Source organism: Lineus longissimus, chromosome 16, assembly GCF_910592395.1.
Source record: "Lineus longissimus chromosome 16, tnLinLong1.2, whole genome shotgun sequence".
NCBI lineage: Eukaryota > Metazoa > Nemertea > Pilidiophora > Heteronemertea > Lineidae > Lineus > Lineus longissimus.
Genome location: NC_088323.1, coordinates 10032504 through 10056878, shown reverse-complemented (window position 1 = coordinate 10056878; position 24375 = coordinate 10032504). Strand labels below are relative to the sequence as shown.

Genomic DNA, 24375 nt, shown 5'->3' with positions numbered 1-24375 from the left:
TGTAGTACACCACTCGCTCATCTTTAAGCCCAGCTCTCGGCTCACATCATGTGGGCACGGTTGGCTGTTGAGTGTTATGGTTCAGTCTGTGAGACTAATTTAAAGAGGTTACACTTTTATTTTGAATTGGAAAACAGCCCACAGGACTGACTTTTCACTGAGTAATAAGTGTGCCCTTCGAAGGTAAAGTCTCTTTCTGGATTTGCTTCCATAGATGCCTTGTTCAGGATATCATCTGACCGATGCCTGATCAAGCACAGACTGTATCCGGTGGTGTACATTTCCCCGTCTATGTCACCCTTTTTTATTCAGTCAGTGTTAATTTCTCTTCTCTTTTTTTACAGATTAACTGTTGTTGGTTATTACAAGAGGAGTCGTTGGCACATTTCAAGTCCAGGAAAGCACTTGCTGTTCCCACATTCAGAGTGAGGTGTGCTTACTCGTTTTACTGCTTTCCATTCCCGGAGAGCGTTATCAAATATCTGCTGCAAGGCAACAAATATCTGCCGCAAGGCGCTTCAAATATCTGCCGAAAGGCATCAAATATCTGCCGCACCAATAAAGTTCATTTTGTTAACCAACTCTTTATCTTCTTTTCTTCACATACAAAAAAGACCGTCCCAAACATTTGGCTGCATCCACTTCATCAATGTCCAGACAACAGTCGGTTCATTTGACCATTGTAAAGCACCAGGCCCCACCTCACAAAATACACTGTAATAATCATGTACCTTGTGTCCATGTGCATGTTATTAGTTCCACCTACGCTGCATGAAGACAAGGACTCCACTCTTTGACGTCACCACACAACTCCTTGACGTCATCACACACCCCACTACTGCAACGGCAATAGAAATGACTTTACGTCATAATACCAGGGTGACGTCAACTCAGTACTTCAGCATGCACTGATATAGCAAGAAGGTCTTTCGCATCAGCACTTCTGCGTGCTAGACGTTATAGCTTCACGTTGCCTCATAATAACGTTACCGACACACACTTGGCCCTTGCCTTCACCTATCCATTTCAGCTGAGCGCCAGGCCCTTGGGCCTCTTGTTCTAAGTCGTCTTTTAATTCCATCTGTGTCTATACAAATTTTATTCGAGCCGTTTTCAAAATTCTTTGACGTCTGGTAAAATTTAAGTGCACCATGGAAGCTGTACAAAGCTTTGTTTACCATGTATTTTACACTACGGGTCAATGACCTTTGACATGGGCCAATTTGATGGTCTCTTTTCAAAAGTTTGTCATTCCAAAACTACGCATTTAAAATACGTGCGGTTTTCGACATTAGGTCAACATATCTTTACACTCGGTTTTTGGCACAATATATTTACATTTAATCAGCTTCCAAGATGTTTATTTTAAAGAAGTTAAGGACGAATCTGTCACTTTTCGTTTGGTGATGATGTCTGACCGTCTCACTTTCGTCAAGTTGTCGACGATGTCTCGTCTACCTCTAATTGTCAAAATTACACATATCGTATGTGACTTTTAGTCATGCGAACCGACGTCAGGGGGTTTTTCTTATAATCTTATGAGGTTTTGTGTAACTATGGACTTGCGAACGATAGATTTACCTCTTTAGGCAGCTCGATTGGTTTTTGGTCAAAAGGCGGGACCTTGATCGGGAAAATATTGCATGAGGTTTTGGCCTACGTTTTACAATCGGTTATATTGTCCATAAAGTTTAATAACATCAGTCAAAACCTGCATGAGGTGATAAATGATTACCTTAATTTTGATATCCTGATGATATTTGGAACTGTTATCAGTCAGTGGTGCGGTATTTCGTCAGTTTACCCATCGTTTACGGTTTCCTTCTTGTTACAAAATCTACTGTTATTGACACGTTGTATCTCGACCAATCAGATGCGCGTGGGGCGTGACGTCACATGATTGACATTGGGAGTTGATTGAAAATAATTGTTGCCTTGGCGCGGGGAAAAAAGTAACGTCACTTGACATTCTTCAAAAAGAGGGGGATTTCGCTCTTGGTAACGTCGTGACGTTGTTAACGTACAATTTTATGTAAAAGGCACGCTGGGTGCGATACGTCGTCTGTATAGATTGTTGTCTTAACGATACGTCGTTTGTCTCAATTGTCAAACTGGGTTGCTCCCTTGCGATATAAAAGCTAGAATTCACATTGGGCGAGTGATTCAGAAAACCAGTGTTTGTGGGAACTCTTGCCAAACGAAACTTAATCCGTGGCCCCGGTCTCTGTGCTGTCTCTATTGTACGCCGTAACGTTAAATGGTCTGTGTGTCGGTTTTGTCGCTCCTATAAGAAATATGTGTAACCATCGTCTATATTATCTACATCTGTGAATATTCCATTATCAAATAAACCCTATCATACGTTTATATCATTTTATTTTCTTGTGTTCAAACCCTGTCACGAACAGCCTGCAACTTGTCTTAGATTAAGCTCCGCCTACTTACTACAGGTTAACCAATCATCTGCATGCACTATTATCCACCGGTCCTTCGACCCATGTAACCTTGTTATTATAAACAGTTAGACTTTAGCGTTCATAGTGAAAACATAAGTGTTGTTCATTATCTCTCAACCACGTGCTCTTGGACAAACCCAAAACGTTTTTGTAATCGGCCCTAATGTTGAAAGTACAACGTTAAAAATGCTACATAGGTCTACTGTGGCCAATAACCGGTATATTTGTTGTAATGGGCCACCATGATAAATGTACCTGGTAATACATATTGCACATATTTCAATTATATAATTTCAGAACAGACTGAAGAATCTGACGATTGCTGACCAATACAGTTAGATTCAAATTAAATCTTGGCAATGACAAGAAAAAGGTTTGTTAAGCATAAAGACAAGTTGTGTTTTTTGATCTGAAGTTTCTCTAGTAATATTTTACTCGGAGATCAAGCAGCTTGATCTGACCTGGGGAAACATCTTCAGACAAGCTGCCGATTGAACAGGGTAGAGACTGGTAATTGAAGACTGGTGTGTCTCATAGGCACAAAGAGGACTAAGTAAACTATTTAAAAACAAATCGTCAGTTTTAAGTGGTACACTGAACAACACATATCACAACAAAAGTCTCGGACCAATCCCCAATTTTTGGCAAATCCTTTTTATTGCCAGTATCAACTTTTTGCCTGACCGGAGGTTTGTCAACTGAAGTTTGGCCTCGGAAGGAGATTCATATAAGTGTGGCAAGATACCACAGTGTCTCAGATGAGAGTCACAAATTAGTTTACTCATAACTGACATTTGCACCAAGACAGGAGCCTCAGAGCCCAGTTGTAAACGCTGCTGGATGAACCAGCATGGCTTTCAAGGAACTGAAATTCCTGGCTCTTCACAACGGCTAATGGTACTTAACTGCCTGAAACTTACCCAAAACATCAAATCAGTCATTTTCTGAGATGAGAAACCGTAGAATAGTTAGCTCTCTGTATTAAAGCTTTTTGGTTGTTTTCCTGCAATGGTTGATATATGTTCCGTTCCATTCCTCAGAGTACCGTTATCCTGCTGGATATTGGTACTTTGTAGAACGGAATGGAACAGAACAAGAGATTTTGAGTTACATTATCCTATCCTTCTTAGTTCAACAAAGCGTCTTCCTCACAAGAGAACAATCAACTGCACTCAACTTAAAATAAACCTGCTCTTATTTGAATTCTTAGTGAGTCACTAAAATGTACACGTGTGTTTTGTCACAATTAGACGTCATGATTTAACGCAACGTCATTTACAGGAAGATTGACGTCGCTGTCACGTTCTGTCCAGGTCATAAGTATTGTCCAAGCTTACGTCAAGATGGGAAGACGTCATGACGCAAGGACAAGCATGTGACATCCATTGAAATTTCTCAGTTGCACTCTCTACATCATTTTTAGACGGACGACTCACAGAGATGTTTGTTGGCCAGTATATGACCTCCGTTTACTCCTATCCTCCATAGGAATTAGTCAGGAGTCAGTGTTCGCTTCTCCGTTTTTGCAGGGCTAAAGATAGAAGCACCCATTAACCCCTTATTTCCACAGAATGCTCCCATCGACTTCACCCTCAAGACGGGTAGAAGTCAAGGGTTAGGTTTGCTCCGTCTTCCCTGTGAACTCCGAGGGAGCAAACATAACCCTGGAGTTTCTCTGGATAGTGCGTTGTTCATTCCTTTTTATCTCACCTCTGGGGAGCTTATACGACATCGTGGCGTCCATCGTCGTCTGTTAGCGTAGCATGTTTTGTCACCGCTAGGACTAGATGTCTAAAACTTGGTGTGACGGTAGCTTTGGGCAATATGCCCAGACTTATTGTTCTTTTTTGTGATATGACCTACTTTCTGGCATCCAGGCGGCCATCTTGGAAATTATTTTTGCCTTTTTGAAGCTGATGGTTGCACGTAGAGTGACAAAATTTTATGGTGGGTGTATCTAATAAGATTAAAAGACGTATCACCCGGGTTTTTGATTTGACCTACTTTTCAAGGTCACAGAGGTCAAAGTTTACTAAATCACCGATTGGTGTCATGTTTCGTTTCTATTTGAGCTAGAAAGTTCTAAACTTGTGAGGATATATATCTAGGGACCCTCTATTCTACCCTAAAAATGTGTCCCGTTCGGACTTCAAATATGAACGCCAGGCGACAATCTTGAAAATTAAACAAAGTAGGATTGAAACCAAATTTCATGTGATTGTATATCTATGCACTCTCGACAACGTCCCTGATTTTAGTCAAATCCAACGACCAATATGGCCGCCAGGTGGCCATCTTGAAAATTAAACAGAGTCCTATTACTCCGAAACTAATGACCAGATTGCAACCAAACTTCAGGTGATTATGTATCTATGTACTCTTTTCAATATCCTTAATTTTCAGTCAAATCCCATGACAAATATGGTCGCCAGGCCGCCATCTTGAACATCCAACGAAGTCCTATTACTCCTAAACTGTTGAACAGATGTCAACCAATTTCCATATGACATGTACACTCTTCAATAACCCTGAAATTCAGTCAACTTTATAACCAAAATGCTATACTTAGAAGGTACCGGTAATTTTCTTTTGTGCCATTGAGCCAAGAAAAATAATATTATTCAATGGAATCAAAACTGTTGAAACTAGTCAGAAACTGTTCTCCCCATATCCACTGCAAATGACATGCATTACATTACCCGAGATGAGCACATGGTCCCAGGACCATTTCATTTGATTGAGCATTAACGTTTATACTGATTTTCTCGAACATTTGAGTAGCAGTTGGCTTGTGAGGAGATCGTCAGTATAACAATACTTAAGTTGAACATGATAAACAATCAAATGAGGCCTGGAGAGTTTGATTAATTTACCATTAAAATCTCGTGTTCTGTTCCGTTGTACAATGTACCAATACCCAGCAGGATAACGGTTCTTTGAGGAATGGAACATATATAAACCATTGCAGGAAAACAACAAAAAAGCTTTAATACAGAGAGCTAACTATTCAACGGTATGATAACATCTCACAAAATGACTAATTTTGATATTTTGGGTAAGTTTCAGGCACTTCTAAGAAAAGTCCTAGGGCGAGGTTTGTTCAAAGTATCATTAGCCCTTCACAACACGTCATGATGTACAACGTTTAAAGATACTAGTCTGTCAGATGAGACAGAAAGCCATGGTCCCTTGTACCCGAGTGTCTATGCCAGGGCAAGTAAAAGATCCAACATAGGTGGACAGTAGCCTGTAGTGGACTCCATACCTTTGACGAAACCCAATAAGGATACGACGCCGGCTATGATATGATGATAATGACAGTGGATGAAAGGCTGTTTTTTTTTTTTTTAAAACAAGAAGGCTAGCACAATGAAGTTGTTAACAGCATTCACCCTCCACATGCTCACTGGAGGGCAGCCACACAGCTGATCATTTCAGGGCATGTCTACCCATGACTTCAAGTCAGAACATGAGAGGAAGATCTGCAATGAGTTATTTGGAAAAAAAAAATTTGACAAACATCTGCACCAATTCCACCAGTGTAAGCAATAAGGCCCATACTATCATCGTCCTTGTTGTTGCATCATATGCCCGTTCTCTGAACGAGCTTCATCCTTGCTTTATTGCAGGATTTAAATCGGCAAAGTAAGAGTGCATCATGCCATCCTCAGCTGACATCCTCTTTGACGGGTTGCAGACAAGTAGATGCTGGAAGAGAAATAGCAGAGATTACTGGTAGCCAAGGATGGCACCCATATTTCCTCGTTAAATACAATCATTCATAATCATTTAGGCATGGTATCCACAGACTGAACTGACTGAACAGAGTATATGTGAGGTGCTCCCACAAAATCAGTCGCTTGTCGCATTTGGAGAAAAGGGAGAAAAAGGGGAAAAGTGAGTTTTTTTTCAAAAACAATTTTTTTTTTAGAAAATAATTAGATTGGTTCGTATGTGCCATCTGGAAGGATGCAAACATGTCTAGACACCATTATAGATGAGTAAAACAGCAGATAGGTTGCTATTTCTAATGCCTTTCATACTATTAAAATAGCATCTCTGTAAATGAGGTTTTCTCAAAATAATCGTAACTAAAAACTTTAAAAGTGTTGTACTCAAAAGTTCACATCTCAGTACATTTTCAACCGATATTCATGTTACATACCTTATTTCAAAGGTTATTTCCTGCAAGGTCAGCCCATACCAATAACTCATTTTCAAAATTTGTGACCAAGTGACTGATTTTATGGGAGCACCTCACATATTCCCAGTCCAAGAGCAAATGTTTACATGGTACAGCCTATCAGAATGCCCAATAAGCCAAACAAAAGTTCAATGTGTGGCGCATCAGAAGGTCCTAAGCCAACAAAGATCAGGGAAAAACTGCACAAGTGAACAGTCAACAGATATGTCTTAGTCACAATAAGATTTTGCAATACTGGAAAAGGCAAGATCTATTTATTCCTGGTAATAGGTGAATATAAAGTCCTAGTCACAATTAACATACTCTCTGCTCTGTGTAAGCTCCACACAATTATACATTATCTGGTGCTGTGTAAGCTGCACACAGCTTACACACTGGTTTCACACATATCACGCGAATGTTTATTACGCACATCTAATGCAAAACATAAAACCATTATGCTGTTCGAAAGGTGTGCGTAAGTTGTGCGCAGCTCATGTGAAGGTTAATTAGAATGTGGTCGGAGCATTGATGCAACTTACGCACAGGATTGGGCCGAGGTTACTTGTGCATCGTGCGTAGCTTACACAAACTAAGTGATGTCAATTGTGATCGGGACTGTATCAATAGATCAAAGTTAATGAGCTAAAAATCACACTGTATATTTTGATATTTTATAAGACATGAAAGGTTCCATATAGTACTGTACTCACTCTTTCTGCAGCAACTAGCAATTTTGAATAATTTGATATCAAGCATAAACCGTTTCGCTGTGGCTTGCATTCTTTGATCAGTAGTGATGTCACCTCATCACGGATCACACCAACACTGAGCGCCCGTGACTGCGCCATTCAATGTTAAAATTTGTATCTTTATTACGCATCCGTTTGACACAAATACACTTCACAGTGTTATGAAAAAACTATCACGATGTCCTGAAATGTTTTTTTTATCAAAACGTAACAAGAAGTATTTTTAATCCATGTTACAAGCAGCGCACTATACACACTGGATCAGTGTGTGGATGATCAAACTGTGGCAGAGGGACTATGTGAGAAATTCAATGGGTGTATGTAATTTTTGACATTACAGACCGAAGACCTGGAGATTGTGCACCACCATGTGCTGCCAGATGATACCAATAATGAACAGAAGAGCTAACTTTTATCAGTACAATCGAAACTACTCAAAAGTGTCACGATTATGATGAAGCCAATATTCCCCAAGTGCATTGATTGGCATCTTCAGAGAGGCTGCAACAAAGACTTGGTCCATTAACATCTTAGTACGTTATGACATGCATAACGTGCTATGCACGTCATGGGGTCATATACATGACATGCTATGCACATCATCCACAGCAAAAGGGTTAACAATCGGCTGTTGGTGACAACTTGTGTTGGCAGCCACAGCAGACTTCTGCTTAGCAAAACGGAAATCCAGCTCACCTGTAATAAATCTCTGCCTTTTGAATTGAGCTTTGGCACCACTTGTTGCCAGCAAGTATTCACATGGTACATGGCAATTGGCTGCAACAGAAACACTTGACCATAATAAACATGCATACATTGCATCATACCTTATAAGCAAGTGAGTAAATAAATGTGACCCGTTCCAGCAAAACCAGTCGCATATCGCTCAGAGCTTGGCAGGTTGAGACGGACTGTTTGTTCATTTCACTATTGTCTGCCGTTTGTGAAATCTGACAACATCAATTTCATCTATTATCTTCTGGTGTCATCTAGGCTCATCTTATGTGCGACATGCGACTGGTTTTGCTGGAGCGGGTCACAAACAGTGTTACTCTTGGTAACAGATAAAGTGTCAGATATATTATTTGGAGCCTGACACCCCGCATTTATAGATCCATGCACTTGATTGGGAACAACGTTTACATAATGTAGTGTAGTGTTGGCCGTCGTCATGTCACCATGCATTTTTACTGTAATGTGACGTGACACGACATCTTCGTAAACATTGTTCCCAATCAAGTGCATGGATCTATAGTCCTATAGTCTTGTCCTAGATGTTTAGAAATCTTGAAAATCGCTCTCTATTTAACAATTGCGTATTTAAGGTAGAAGGGGGTAATTAGAGCCCCGGTTTAATTGTAGCCTCTGCCTATGATATTGACTGATATCCCCATGCAATGCAGGGGCTGCAAATAAACCAGGGCTACAATTACACCATTCTACCCTATATTTATGAAACCTACCTCAAATGAATCTTCTCGGCTTGTCCCACCGTTTCAAAACTTTGCTCTGACTACAACCGCACCAGAAATGTTGACTTTGCAGTAAGACACGTTTCCTGTGCTAAATGCAATGAAATGCACTGGCAGACAAGTTGCGTCTTGAATGACGCAACGTCATCAACAAAACAAATCTCATTGGCTCTGGCTCTCAAAGCCTGTACAAATTTTGTGTAGAAAAATGTCCCATGCTGTTACATTTGGCCTTATTTTGGACTGGTTGTAGTCAATACAAACTTTGGAATGGAATAGAATGCTGGGACTCGAGCTAGAAATATTCATTTGAGGTATGTTTCATTTAAAACCATCAGAAATAATGAATTTGAGAGCGATTTTCAAGATTTCTTGGACAAAATTATAATCCGAATCAAAACAGTTCAACAACTTAAAAAACAACATCAGAAATTTTTAAGTTTAAAAAGCAAATTTATATCCTGCCTAGCCCTAGTTTTAAACATTATCTGAGATTTAGAATTTGTGTTTTTTGAACTTATAATCTATTACAGTGCTGAGGGGGTTCACATTAGAAAGATGAACCTGGCTGTATCTGCTGCACTGAGAGATGGACCTTTACACAAATAAAGCGAATCGGGATACCTTATAATCAGGCAGCTGTGTTATCCCTGGCCACGTCTCTTCTGTGGGTGTTCCCAGCAATCTGTGGAGAGTTAAGGAGGGAAATTTTCTTCTTCAGCATTTGCTTGGCATTGGAAGTGTTCCTACTCCCAACGCCAAGGCAAGATCGTTATTGCATACCACTACGGAATGGGTTTTTGGCCGTTTTTAGCCAGAGGAAGACCCCGTCGAAGGGACTCACGTTTTCACTTGGTTGGGACTTTTTTCTTGCATTGGCAACAGGTAGAAGGTGAGCATCCTAAACGTTGCTATTGATGGCCCATTTCATGAATAAACGGCACTCAGATTTTGTGAATTTCATATAGAAGATGCAGCACATAAACAAAAGGGAAAAATTACATCTCAAAATCCAATGAATGTCAAAATACTTACTTTTCAAAGATCAAATAATACCTCACCAGGCAATGCCAGGAACAAGCCAAATCACAGCAAATTACTGACAAGTTTTCCCTGCCATTTCAGGTGTTTTTTCCATGCAGTATAGTTGGTCAGATTGAACACGTCTGCTTAATGGAGTACATGTTTATCCTCTTTCCTGTCTAATCGAAAATCTTTGAAACTGCCGAAAGGCAGAATGGCACTGTAAGACCTTCATACCACCAAAAATGAAATGCTACGGAGGTATGCTCCGGAAACCGATTACGGTAAATTTACGCTCTTTCACCCCTGTGACCTTGAAAAGGAGGTCAAATCAAAAACTCTGGTATTACATGTATGTGATGTAGTCTCATGAGTAGTGTACACAATAACAGATTCTGTAGCTTTCAGGCCTGAGAATATCAATTTGTGTGCTCTGGTGCCTTGTATTAGCCATTCATGCAGTTTGCTTACTTTATCACCCTGGAGCACAGGTCCCGTCACTGATAGACATGACCACCATTGATTTTTTAAGCCTTTTAGCAGTTAAATTGTCAATGTTTGACAGCGACACATCAAATACTACGTGGGGTTGTGAATCTGAAATTTTTGTATGATATTCCAGACAGTCTGACAAGTAAATGGTGAAAAGTAAACTGGTAGTTGACGGAAATTTTTTAGCATCAAGTTTTGAGGCTAAATAAATCCATGCATAATTCACAATTGTGACCCGCTCTACCAAAACTAGGCGCTTGTCGCATCTGAACTTGCCAGGTTGATACGGACTTGTTGTTCATTTCCCTATTGTAGACCTTTTGTGAAATGTGACCAAATCAGTTTGTAATAGATTTCACAACACAGTTTTCCTAACTTTATTCAATAAATTTTCCTTTCCCAGGACAGGCAAGCTCGGCAAACTGGAAAGCCTGATAAGAGGCTCAGCAATGTGGGGAATTGATTCTCCAGGGTGTGGTACATATCTATTAATACATGAAATATTAAACATCCCAGTTGAAGATTGAGGGTACATCTTTTTTTCATAGAAATTTAGGGTACCATGACATTCATTTCAAGACAAGTTGGAAATTTTTGGTTATTTTTTTAATTAAATCTCCTAAATTGTGTTTTTGTATGACCAATCTCGATTGCCTAGTGGTTGAAGCGACTGCCTCCTGAACGGAAGCTCGAATGTTTGAGGCCTGCTGGTAACCTCTTTCCGATGCTGTTGGTTAAACATAGGGTATAAACTGCCTTATTGCCAGGCGTCTGGCATTATATCAGAGATAGGAGTTTTGGAAGTTAATAGTGTCCCATTAGCCAAAGCTGGCTGGCCCTTTTTAATATTAGCAGTGACACAATACTAAAAAAACTTTCCTTACTTTACTTACTAATCATGACAGTTTTTGTGTCATATCACAAAATCGAACATTTCTTAGAACATTGTAGAATGGACATTCAGATGACATGATTGTCAACCGCATACGTTGCGTAGGGAAATAAATTGTAGTAACTGTAGTAACTGTAGTCTGTAGATGTGATGCAGGTGTTTGCTAATTTTTTGAGGGTAGAGTATGAACTGCTGCCTTATTTCAAAAGGATACTTGAATATTCTCTTCAGTTGGTCATCAACGTCATTTCCAGGAAATAAAGGTCGACCAGCATTGGCCAACTCTGAAAATAGAGGAGAACATAACAGCATCTCTGAGGCTAACGCAGAGTTGACTTTTAAATACCGATGATAAAATAGCTTCATAGTATAACCAAAACATAAAGACACTGTATAATGGGTTACCATTGACACATTTCGAAAATGAGATCACCAGAATTCTAAAGATATTTGTGCTTATGGCTGGCCAATACCTCGATATGTCACAAGTCTGATTATTCAGCTGGAATAAAAAAAACACATTGCTGCTTTTTCTCTTTCTTTGATTTCGCTCAAAACCTTCTAAAAAGTTAATGTTTCTGCCAGTTAGGTGCAATAAGCCCCTATATAACAAACCTGATAATATTTGTGGTATAATTTATTTCGCAACTTTGGTGTAAATTCTTTAACTAACTAGGCATTTTGACAACCCTGTCAGTCTATTCAATTGGATTTCATTTGATATTAAGATGACTATGGTCTATTTCATTGAAAATCTTTCAATAGAACTGGCTTGACTTACCTGCAAATATGCAGCCTGCTGACCACATATCAATGGATGTTGAGTAAAGTCTGCCTCCAAAGAGAACATCAGGTGGGCGGTACCACAATGTAACCACCTAATGAATGCCAAGAAAGTAGAGTTAGCATTATGCGACCCGTCACACTATAAGGTGCCTCCGCACGACACTGAACGATGCGAGTTGATGTTGGTGATTCCAATAAGAAAACTAACGTCAAGTATGATGTAATGTTTTAGTTGACGACGACGATGTGATGACGTCGTGACCACACAAAATTCTCGTCATGAGGAAAAAATTTCTGGCGTCAAAAATAGCAACAATGAAAATGACACAGAAGAGAAAATGTATTTCAACAATGTAGGGTCCGGACCGAGCGAGAAAAAAATCTTGTGTAATCCGTATATTATTGTATGGGCGGACTGCACTTTCAGCCATTGATATTTCTTCCGTACATCTTTCGCAAATCTTTCTCAAAACACACTCTGTAATGTTATCAGGTGAGGTGAGAACGGTGTTTGCTTATAAAAGTCGGTCTTTTGTACACTGTCCGTGATTATGGTGAAGTTTAAATGAATTCTTTGGGGGTATTTTTTTGTTTTTCTAATGGGTGACTTCATAGTCGGCGTTACTGTTAATTTTGTAAAAGTGTTAGGGCTTTTAAGCAGCAACAAGACAATATTTCTGAATGACGCTGCGATCAACACAAACTTAAGGTGTAAAGCTAAGGGTACACAGCCTTGTTTGTGGAAATGATGCATCTAGGGCTGCTGAAAAACTATAACACTTTCCCAAAGTTAACACCAACACCAACTTTGAAGTCACCCAATGTCTTGTCAGCCGGATCAGTGCACATAGATTATATGATAAAATTAAGCACCACACTACTTGCTCCTGTGTAAATGACATTGCTTTGTTTGCATTGCTTCATTCTGCAATGGCTTTTAGCTGTTCTTTAAATGTCTGAAAATCCTACCATTTTTTCTGCACATATCAACATGGAATCTTCAATGAACTTTTTCCAAAAATCAAGAAATTCAAGATGATGCATTCTGTTTGTGTTATTCACAAACTTGATGATTCTAGGATAGTCTGGTGGAGATTAACACACGGGGAATAGTAACATTGCAAGAACCAATCATCAAGAATGGTTCTCGTTTCCTGTGCCGTTATCAGAAACATGTACAGAAATGGGTTTCGCCTTCCCGACCGAGTTCCAGCAGTGACGGACATTTTTTCACAACAGTTTTTAGTGTTTTGACTGTTTTAGTGGCATTAGTCAACTTTATATTGTATCCGGTCAATTAAATGCAAAAAATTATCATTTGCAGCCAAAACGACCAACAAATTTGCCATCATTTGTTCGCGATGAATCCACTGGGTTCCATGGCCTGAATCACGGCTACCGCATGTGAGAACCAGAAGACCAGCCCCATAACTGATGACATCATACACAGAAATATGTCATTCTCGGTGAATTGCTTCCCGGAACAGGTTAGCGAAACCTCACTACAGTTTAACCCTTTAGATCCTGGAACATTTACATGTGTTCCCCTGTATTTCCCTGGAGCATTTCAGCAATTTTCACCCAAAATGACCTCTAAAAGCCCCCCCCCCCCCCCTTGTACACGCCCGCTACTAAATTTCAATAATATTTTATAACAAGAGGCCCAAGGGCCTGGCGCTCAGCTGAGTTGTTGCTGCGTTGTTCGTATATATTACATTACTCGTCAAACTCTACTAAACTAAGGACTCAAAGCCTAAGGATATTAGTTCTGGATGTGTAACAGTGAATTACGGTAGACTGGCGCAATCTACTTCAAGCAAGCTCCACCCTTGCAATGTGTGCGCAAACAGATAACCTAACCTATATTGGACCATCAATTCTACACACAGCAACATGATTCATCCTCAGCTGTTACCATGATGATGATGATGATGATCCTTTTCGCAAATTGGTCGTCTTCTGTCTTTCTTTCATACTTTAGTGCCACCGGATGTAGTCTGCCCTTGTGGAGGGAGCCTTTCAGCACAGGACACAAGAATCCATGCGAATTGAATCACATGGAGAGACTAGCCCAATCACCCGCTTTTGGCTGGGTTGAAATGGGTAAATCTCGCAGACTGGCCCTTAAACTCTACTGCCGACGTGTGAGGCCGGTCTGACAGATGAGTAAGTGGGGTCCACCTAATGCAGAAGGCACCAGTTTCCCTAACTAAAAGGGTAACATTAACAAAATGCTCTACCCAACTCTATTATTGCCTAAAGGCCTGTGTACACTAGTAAAATATTAGCAACATTTTTACAACATTTCCAGTTGCAACAAATGTTGCAAAAATGTTGCGTAGTGTGTACAGAGCAAAACGCGTCTTACAACATGTTGTAAAATTGTTGTAAAATTGTTGCAAATTAAATGCAATGCAATTCTTTGTTGCATGTTGTAAAAATGTTGCAAACTCTTCAGCCAATCAGAAATAGGATTTGCGTCATGTGATCTACCTGAGGTCATGTAACTTGAATAAGAAGCAGGTAAAGCAACTCTCAAGTGAGTGTCTTGCTTCGTAGGGTGATGAAACCTTTTCTAGAAGTTTCATCCATTCGCAGGAAGTTTTTGTATAACAGCTTGTCAGTCAGCCGCAACTCCTTTAACAGGCAGTGGTATGCCCCATGATCCACCCTCATTTTGATCCAGGGCCTGGTCCATATTCTCTTTGGTTATTTCGCCGCCTCTTCCGTCTCTCAACAATGACAGCTAAAATTGCTGCAGAAGCACTCAAAACACATCTTCTCTCCTTGGAATCATCCATTTTCCCTCCAAAATACCTATTTCCCTTCGTTCCCACTAAAAAGTTTGCAACAATTTACCAACATGTTGTAAAAATGTTGCTAATTTGTTGCAATTTTGTTGCTAGTGTACACAGGGCCTTGAAGGGCTTGTTGCAAAATTGTTGTAAAAATGTTGGTAAAATGTTGCTAATATTTTACTAGTGTACACCCTGCTTAAGTCAAGTGAAACTCTTAACAAACCTTAGCAGAATGCCACCATTGAAATGCTGATAGCAAGTAAAAACTTTAAACAGATAGACTTGATTTTTTTAACCAACTGCCACATGCGGTTTTCTTTATTTAGTCAATTTTTAAGGTAAGTATTACAGAATGAAATACTTGAATACTAGAACTGACTGGCTCTTCTGATGATTGCACTGGTGAACACCGAATTCGATGGGATGTGCAAAGTCATAGCTCGATCCTCTCTCTTGGTCATCTGTGATGTGGTCATTAAATATGTTCTAATGCAGCTGCAGATCATTCCTGCAAAACATGATGAGGAGATAACATTTTAATTTTGATAGATAGCTAAGCAGCCAAGTTTTATACCAAATACAAGGGCAACAACAACTGATAAGGCGCTAGGGCCGAAAGGAAGTTCATTGATATGATTGAGAATACATTGTGATAAGAGTGATGAATCGGCCCCGTTTGAAGCATTGTGCTATGTACAGTGTGCATCAGCTATCGCATTTATTGTTTGTTGACATTTCAAATCGCTGGAGTCGATCCTCAATTACACTGTTTATGTACATTGGCAACCTTACCCGATGATATCAGAATGATGTTTATTATTGTCTTGTTTATTCACATTAGTTCTGCTATGTGACAAGAGTTATTTGTTGAGTAACCAATGATTTAAAGCCGGACTTTGACATCGTTTCTCAGACCAAGCTGCATTTCGCAGATCGTTTTTCAACGATCGTCGACGAACTATTTCAAATTAATCACATCCAATTAAACAATCCAAGCCTTCCCTAATGTCATGAACATGCAATAACACAAGCAGCCAAATATTATCGCCTACGAAATTGTGAATTTAATGAGAACTTACCTCTGAATTGACAGAATGCGATCTATTCCATAGCATGGTCTCCTTACGTCTGAACTGCGCAGACTCTGAGACGTGACGTTCGCTGCACGTGTGATTGCACGTGGGATAACTCGCGCGAAATTTAAAATGCTCTTCTTGGGGGGTGCTCACTAAATTGCGCCAGTAACACCACCTGGTGAGAAATTCATGAACCACGCCTATTGATAAGAGAAAGCTTTGCTCTATAAGATTAGATTTGATTCATGATCCCCAACTTAAAGAATTAGGAGAAATCAGCTGCTGGAAAAGTTTTTGGAAAATTTCGCTTGGTGCCACCTAGTGGCCAAACCGCTCATCCTGCCGGACCCACATTTGGTCTATTCAGGAGTCCTGAAGGGTCTCAACGCCTCAGAGGTAAAATCTATCGCCTATCCACCATCGTTTTGAAACGTGCCTGTTTAACGGACAGACAGACAGACAGACAGACGGACATTCATTCTACCATTTACTCATATGAATAGCTAAAAAACCGGCCTTAGTTCCATTGTTTAAGTAAAGATGGCTATAGTGTTACTTGAGATTAGGTAAGTACTTGCGGGCAGCTAGCAGCTGGTTAGGATCTAAAGGGTTTAAGCAACGTCACAGTATGGGGCCTTCAAAGGGTGCACCATGAAAGCAGGTTCACAGGAATGCCAAGTGCTTGAGCTTAGCTAAAAACAGCAAGCTTCATCAGTGCACCATTCCTGACCTACCTCAGCGGAATAGCACCTCACAGGAATGCCAAATGCTCGAGCCAAGCCAAAATCAGCAAGCTTCAGTTCCCCATTCTGAAACAGAAATAATCACATGTTGTAGCTATTGCTGCTGTATACAAGGCAATGTAGCAGCCCACTCATTACGCACTGCACCATGATCCCGCTGAAGACAAGACTCAGTCTCTATACAATGTCTACTGCGTATCCATCATGCTCTACAACAGCAACAGCTAGACAGTATCAGGAGTCATGCTTGACAAGCTAGATGCATGACACCCCAGACACCTTCATCCCATCACAGGTCACTGCTGACTGAAGAGCCTCATAAGCAACAAGTTACTTAACGAGCTGTGCAAGGAAGAACCCCTCTCTACAAAGGTCAAAGATGGTCAATGCTGGGCAATGTTCTACGTGTGTACCCCAGTTCACAAGCCTACAAACCTAGACAAAGATGGCACTGCACAAACCTACTGAGTACAATATGTGTTGACATAAAACAGGCTGGACTCAATTTTTCTGAAGTTCTGTATAAAGAAACTACTTCATTGCCTGCAGCAACATGCTGGTGATAAGGTCAAGTGGCCAAGGACAAACTCAAAGGACTGATTGCAGCTGCCGAATGTAATTTGACTACAGTAGCTGCAGCACACAGTTTATTATCATTATTATTACTATTATTAATTACTGCAAACCAGGAGCCAACAAACAAGAGAAATTTTTGCATCTATTTATTAACAACTCAGCCCTGCACTTTAAGGGTTAATAAGTTGATAAAGCCCATCCTATAGACAAAGTATCTAGAACCAACAAGTTATACCATCCTTATATCATGATATGATGATAGGTATGACTACAATACAAGCACCTACCTTGTTAATTAATAAATTTTGAGGTTTGAGATCTCTATGCAGCACATTGTGACTGTGACAGAATGCCAAACCACGCAACAACTGGTACATAAAAGACTGAAAAACAAAATGTGCAAGAATTATGCATGATCTCATCTCAATGCTGCATATGACGGCTGTAGTGAGTCCTGTCCTGTAGGAAAGTATTATGCATGATCTCATCTAAATGCTCAAATGACGGATGTAGTGAGTCCTGTCCTGTAGGAAAGTGGTCCATTTGAGATTTAAGTCCAATTGTATTTAACTAGATATGTACATGTCACATGTCCTCAATGTATGCCCCAGCTGTGTGGGCGACCAGTTCTCTAACCACAGTCTCGAACATAAATCAAAGCTGTCCGCCTGGCAGTCGTTATGTCACCAAGATCAAGATGGCAACCCATTTCTCAGGTAGTCTGGGAAACAAAATACAAGATGTCTGCCTGACCTTGCAAGAGAAATGGGGCAGCAACTGCATGGTCTTGGTGAAAATTTGAAGGAAGCTCCCAATGACCGATGACAACGGTGAAGGTCCCGCACAATGCTGATGGCTTGTTTAACCATCATGTTTCAGTATCAAGTTGGTAAGTAATTGTGCAACCTGTCAGCGACATCAATCTTTTCATGGTAACTTTCTATCGCTGTCCCACGAAAGAGTGGTGCAGTGTTAGATTGATGTTTGAAATCAACTTCACCACCTGTCAAGTCTTTATGAAATAGAGCGGGCAACCCTCACCGACAGCACTGGTGCCCTCAGGGCTGTCCAGTTTCTTCCTGCTTTACACCACATTAGCCCAAGTCTTCTTTGTAGAGCTAATAACGTCCTTGTTGACACTCGGTTCTCAATTCAATAATATTAGCATTTTTTATCACCATACAGCACATCAGGAACTATATCACGAATCTCTGATGAAGTGAGCAAAAATTACAGCGCTGGTTTTTTGTACAGATTGATGCACTGGTGATGGGCCATGTGGCACCAGAATGGTCTTGTAATGATGTCAGAGTAAGACCTCATAATGATACAAGTATTTCTTTAAGAACAACATATCATGATTGAATAATTAATTGGCTTAGTTACCTTGACTGCATCGGGATCAATTTCTCCATTGCAACTGTCGAAGTACTTCTTTAAATCCTGGTCACAGTATTCAAACACTAATGTCAGCTTTCTCTCACTGTGTAACACATCATGAAGCCTGCAAAAAAATTATGGTCAATGGGTCATCCTAAATCAGGGGCAGAGCCAGGAGTTTGGGATGGGGGTGCAGCCCTCACTAATTGGACCGAAGGTCCGTTTCAGCCAGCAGAGCGGGGCCCCCCCCCCAGAAAATTTTCCTTTTTACACCCCTGCAGATGCGATTTCCAGGCATCTGAGGATCGATTTCATAATCAATATCAAATGACCATTCTTACGTTTTAAATTGATCAAAAAGCATATTTTTTCAATCTGAAAAGTGAGAATTTAAAATGACCCAGCATGTTTTAGGCGGCAAGAGCTTGTCCCTAGAACAGCCAATTTAAATGCCCAGTGTATTACCTGTGGCAATCATTCTGCACAGAAATTTGAAGTCAGTTTTAATTGATCTCACTGGTGTCTAACAGGTCAACTGTATTTCTTACAAATATGAATGCTTTCTAACATACTAAACTTTCAGCCCATGTTCACTGGTGACTTCACTGGGAGTCAAACCCACAACCTCTCCATCGTGAGGGTGACACTATTCCAGTGCACTACCGCCGCACCATGATATCCAGAGACAAATTAAAGGCCAATTTGACGTGAATCAACTGCTGATGACATGAAATCCAAACACGGTGACCATTAAGCTGTGAAATCACCCCATTCCAAAGTATCTTACCTCACAATATTTTTATGTTTTAACTCCTTAAGTAGGCAGATCTCTCTCAATGCAGAACTGGGTACCCCCTGAAAGAACAAAAAGGTAGTCCAATCGTAAACGTTCTGTCCGCATCATTTGTGGCTCTGGGGGATGAAAGTGGTTGGATTTCTTTAAAGTTTGGTTTTTATTGATACTTGCCTCAAAACCATACAGGATTTTTTTCATTTACGTGAACATGGTAACAAAATAAATGTATACATGCATTTGTGTACATTGATGTAGTGCATTGAATTCGGACATTTTCCGCTCTGTTCAGTTTATTTCTAAACAAATCTAAAACGTTCAGGTTATTTTTTGATTGTGTCCATCTACACTTGTGCCAATAATGAATGAGAAATATCCAGAAACAAAATAGGCCTCTCCAGGTGACCCTCCAAATGACCATTGGACTTCGTTGAAGAAATTTTTGTTGTTTTGAGGCAAGGTTCAATTAAAAACAATTTCTAAGAAATCTGAGTAATATTTTGCCCTCCAGAGCCCCAAGCGATGCAGACATGACATTTATGAATGGACTCTGCATTTTAGGGACATGTCCGTTCAGTCTCAATTGTTTTCTAAGTCATTTTCTTTAACCAGAACCTCTGTAGGGCGGACACCTCTCTACTCCGAATTGCAGACACAGCGATAGTGACTTTTTGATCCCATTACCTTGCAATCACGGACAGTAAACAAAAACAATGGCTTCCCGTGTTCACTTAGGCAGTCAATTAGACCTAACAGGTGTGAAGTTTGCATAATTAATGAACAAAATTAGACACTGAGTTCAGTTAATTACAGGGTGGAGTGAATTATTAGTGAGGTTTTGGAAGCTAACGTTTTCCGTTTACGATTACGTTTTCTAAGAGCCTCTAAGGGATTTTTTTACGCATAAATCGCTTGCTACGCGTAAATGAAATTACGATTTAGTCAAAGCCCAACCTCATAGCTTGTGGTCAATGCATGCAATGGATTCAATTGGAATTTTAGACACTCTTATATGAGTATATTACCTATACAGTCCTAAAATTTCAAGAGGAATGCATGGTGCATATATAATTTAGTGGTGGTTAAACTTGAGTGATAGATCAAAGGATTTTCAGCCGTATGAGAAGCCTCACGTCAGTCGATGACGTTATTACGTCAAGTTCTCTGTCGGCGGCAAATTTTGCGATAGGATGATGTCAAATGTAATCGTAAACGTAAAATGTAAGGTTGCAAAACCTGCCTAATGTCCGTTGCTCTCCTAATTTAAACCAAACATTTTGTTTAATTATCTTCACTGTGCATCACAATGACTAGATACATGTACCTTACTGCAACATTAATGTTCATACACATGAATTCCATTGAGTTGTTTGTCCCATTGTGCTCTAATTACAGAGAATAAAGCTTGGTTTTTACTTGTTCAATAAAATGCTACAACTAATAGCATTCCGCGAAGATGAGGTCACTGCAGCTGCTGCCCTCTGTTTCCCCATCGCTGAATTACAGGCAATGTCGGACAAACATGCGGTTTCGTAATGGATTCAGGCTTTCTAACTAGGGCAGTTAGATTCAATCTGGCACATGTCCGAGTGTTGGAAGTACTAGATAATTGTTCTGAATATTTCTCTCTCTGACTCTAGCTCTATGGTATCATTCATGCTAAAAACAATGCAGGGTCAAAGATAATTGACTTTGAAATAAGCTCAAATGCGTAGAAATAAGTGTCGATGTCCGACTGTCACGTGACTAAAACGTCATCAATATCTTATGCAAATGACTTTGTGAGCTATAAATAGTAACTTTGCGGAATGCTATTAAAGATATGTATGCTGTCTATGTAAAAAGTACAAACATAACTTGCTAATATCAATGTTGGCAAATCAAAATTACCTCCACTAGAATTGTCATAAGGTGTTATAATGAAATAATTTCGAATGCGCATATAAATTATGTCAAGTAATTTGAAATAGTTGATTTTAAAACTGATTTGTCTTCATCAAAACTCCTCAATGACCTCATGATAAAAACAAATAAGTAGGATTCACGACGGCATGTTCATACACATGAATTCACCTATTGGAAGACAATGGCAACATAACCTCCCTATTAAGGACACCTCTCCATTATGGACACCAATGCCAAGTCTCATGGTGTCCGCAGAAGAGAGGTTGTACTGTACCTCATCATCATCATCCAGTCGGACTCTCTTCAATGCGATAATTTCATGTGTTTCCCGGTTCTTGGCCTTGAAAACTGTACCATAAGTACCTGGAACGACAACAATAATGACATAAATCAAGTAAGGTAGCAGAAAACAGTTGGGCTTAAATCTTTCATGATGTGTACATTACGAGTCATAGTATACGTCCCTGTCACAAGTTTGCCATTCATTTCAACCTAATCATGGATTTTTTATTACAAATTGCAATCTGATTAGTGAGTGCATGCAGCTTGTAAATTGCGGTTTGATTATAGTTTTGTTTGGCAATTAACAGCTAACCAAAATTTACTAACACATCAGCCTAAATTGATAGATCGTCCACATCAAAATCAGTCAACAGTACAGTTGTATTTTCTGCCCGATAAATAATTTTTCGTTGAATTTTTGGCCGTGCCTTTATTGCACCTCAGCTCTGTTTGTAGCTGAATTAAAAAGGGCTTCATCATGGCTTCCTGTTGATTGCCCGAGAGAGCTGTGGGATCAAAAAGGAAACTTGCCGTGACCCGACTCTTTATTTGAAAGACTCCGGTATAGGACATTGATTGCACATCCGATCCCCCCACCCCCACCCCTAGCACAGGCCCTAACCACATGAATCAGGCGGTTTAACTTTACACTCTTATTCATGACCACATCTTGCATAGCACAAATTATTCCCGCCAAAAAACTTGTGAAATTTCTCGCCCGGCAGCCTGGTTAGTCTCAGCAGGCAGTGGCGCTCTCGGTTCCAAAGTTGCATTATGATAATGAGCCAAACCAAAGATACTTTCCCCATCGTGCAATCTGATAAGTTCCCCATTTTCATCTTCACCATCAAGTCGGTCGGCACACAAATAGACTTCTTCGAAATTGTCAATGATATAATGCCATCCTCTAAAGCCAAGGGAATCGATGATCTTGATGAACTTCGGTTGACCTTTTTGAATATGTTTGTTATGGCGCTGATCATGACGTTCATGCCTGTCATGTGTTCACCTGGAACAACAAAGGATCTCTTTCTACTTCTAGGCCTATAGAAATTGTCCGACATGTCCGAAGTCGACTTAAGCTTTCTGACATGTTCTGAGTGTGCACATTTAATTTGTTTTGACGCTGATACGTCTTCTGCGAAAAGGCCTAATTTGAATATTTGATATATTTTTTCACCATTCATTCAGCATGTTGAGAGTGATTCATTGGCAAAATTGCTTTAATACTAGGGAGCTCTAGCGAGCTTTATGGTTAAGGGTCGAATGCGTGTGTGTATACCGTCAACGAAAAAAACTTGACCCGGTTGACCAGAACCAGAAAACCTCTGCACCCAGGTGACATTTTTGCACGCGAATCGTATACGCTAATGCACAGCAATTTACCTGGGGAGAGATTTTCTTTTTCCAAACAATTCAGCGGGACGCTACGATGTTTATGCAGAGAAGCCGCTGTTCGGTTGAAGCTTTCGTCAAAACAGGGCCGAATCAAAGTGTGACGATACCCTGGGGCGAATCGAAATGCATTATTAAACAACAATCTGCATCGCTGCCAGAGATTATTTTTCTCTTTCCGCGAAGAAATCGTGCTTTGAACTGGCAAAATTCCGCAAAAGATTTTCCGTCTGCTAACTTTTCCGTAGTTTCAAGCGCACCAACATGATCGGTCCGGGGCTGCCCGTTTCGACGACGATTTCGTCAATATCATGGGGTGTGACAATATATCAACGGTCTGGTTCCATTAATAATGCAATAATCTTGAAAGTACATTGGTCTTAATGTCTATTTCCCCGTTTCCATGTCAAAATCCTACCGTGAAACCTGAAACCACTCGTCCACAACACTGGCCATTTTAATTTTCAGGTCTCACTAGCCGTTGCGGAGGCCAGGCCTACCTGCCTCCAAAAATGACGCGACGTCATTTCATGCATACCCCTGTTGCAGCGGCTGCAGACTTGGCAGTACCTTACTCTCACACAAACCTATACATTTCTGAATAGCTTGTCTCTTGTAGAATACATCTGACCAAGTTTCAACGTCGTCTAGACATACAGTCATAGACTGATGTAGCACAATGCATGAGACACCCTGTATAACGCAAATTTGAAAAATTTCACCTCTATGACTTATAACTTCAAGATTAACACCTGATCACCACTGGCTAGTGAGACCTCAAACTATATTCAGGACGGGGGGGGGGGTCGGCTAAGGTCTTTTTGAATTAGAATATAAATCTTAATTACACTTGGGTCTTGGGATCATTATGCTTATCTCTGGGCAAAAATACCTATCCTTCTCCTGTTGTGTTTAGTTTCCCACATTCTCCCCACTTATTTTCTATACTGCGACAGCGTCTATTGGGTCAACTGCCATGATGGCATCATCCTAACTATATCCCCCCTCTCCCACCCACCAACTACTCGCCATCAATCATTGACATTGTGTGCTAGCCAACTGCTTCTTCGGTCAACTGCCATGATGGCATCATCCTAACTATATACCCCCCCCCCCCCCCACCGAGTCTTCTCGCTCACCAGCCCTATTATTAACCAAGAGCTCCCAATCAAGGCCTGAGCCTTCCTCATATTAGTCAAGAACATTTCAGGAGATATTATTGATCATTGGCTCTGAGAGTCCATGAGCCTGGCTGGACAAGTATGACAAGTCTAAACAGTATACGGATAATACCTTCTCCTATCTTTTCCAATTTTTCATATTTTTGCATGATGAGTGTCAAAATGCAGAAAATGTCAGAAAACCGGAAAT

General features: G+C 40.3%; 1 protein-coding gene across 1 annotated transcript; it reads right to left on the bottom strand.

The window, feature by feature from the left end:
- Positions 1-1069: 1069 nt before the first annotated feature.
- Positions 1070-24375, bottom strand: LOC135500059 (cyclin-dependent kinase 5). The gene is made up of 11 exons (XM_064791199.1): positions 24298-24375; positions 21602-21690; positions 19417-19484; positions 18636-18753; positions 17537-17632; positions 16665-16739; positions 12052-12148; positions 11485-11554; positions 9488-9548; positions 8088-8168; positions 1070-6164 (listed from the first exon to the last, which is right to left on the bottom strand). The coding sequence occupies exons 1-11, from the start codon at positions 24332-24334 to the stop codon at positions 6066-6068; spliced, it is 891 nt and encodes a 296-aa protein (XP_064647269.1). The 5' UTR covers positions 24335-24375; the 3' UTR covers positions 1070-6065.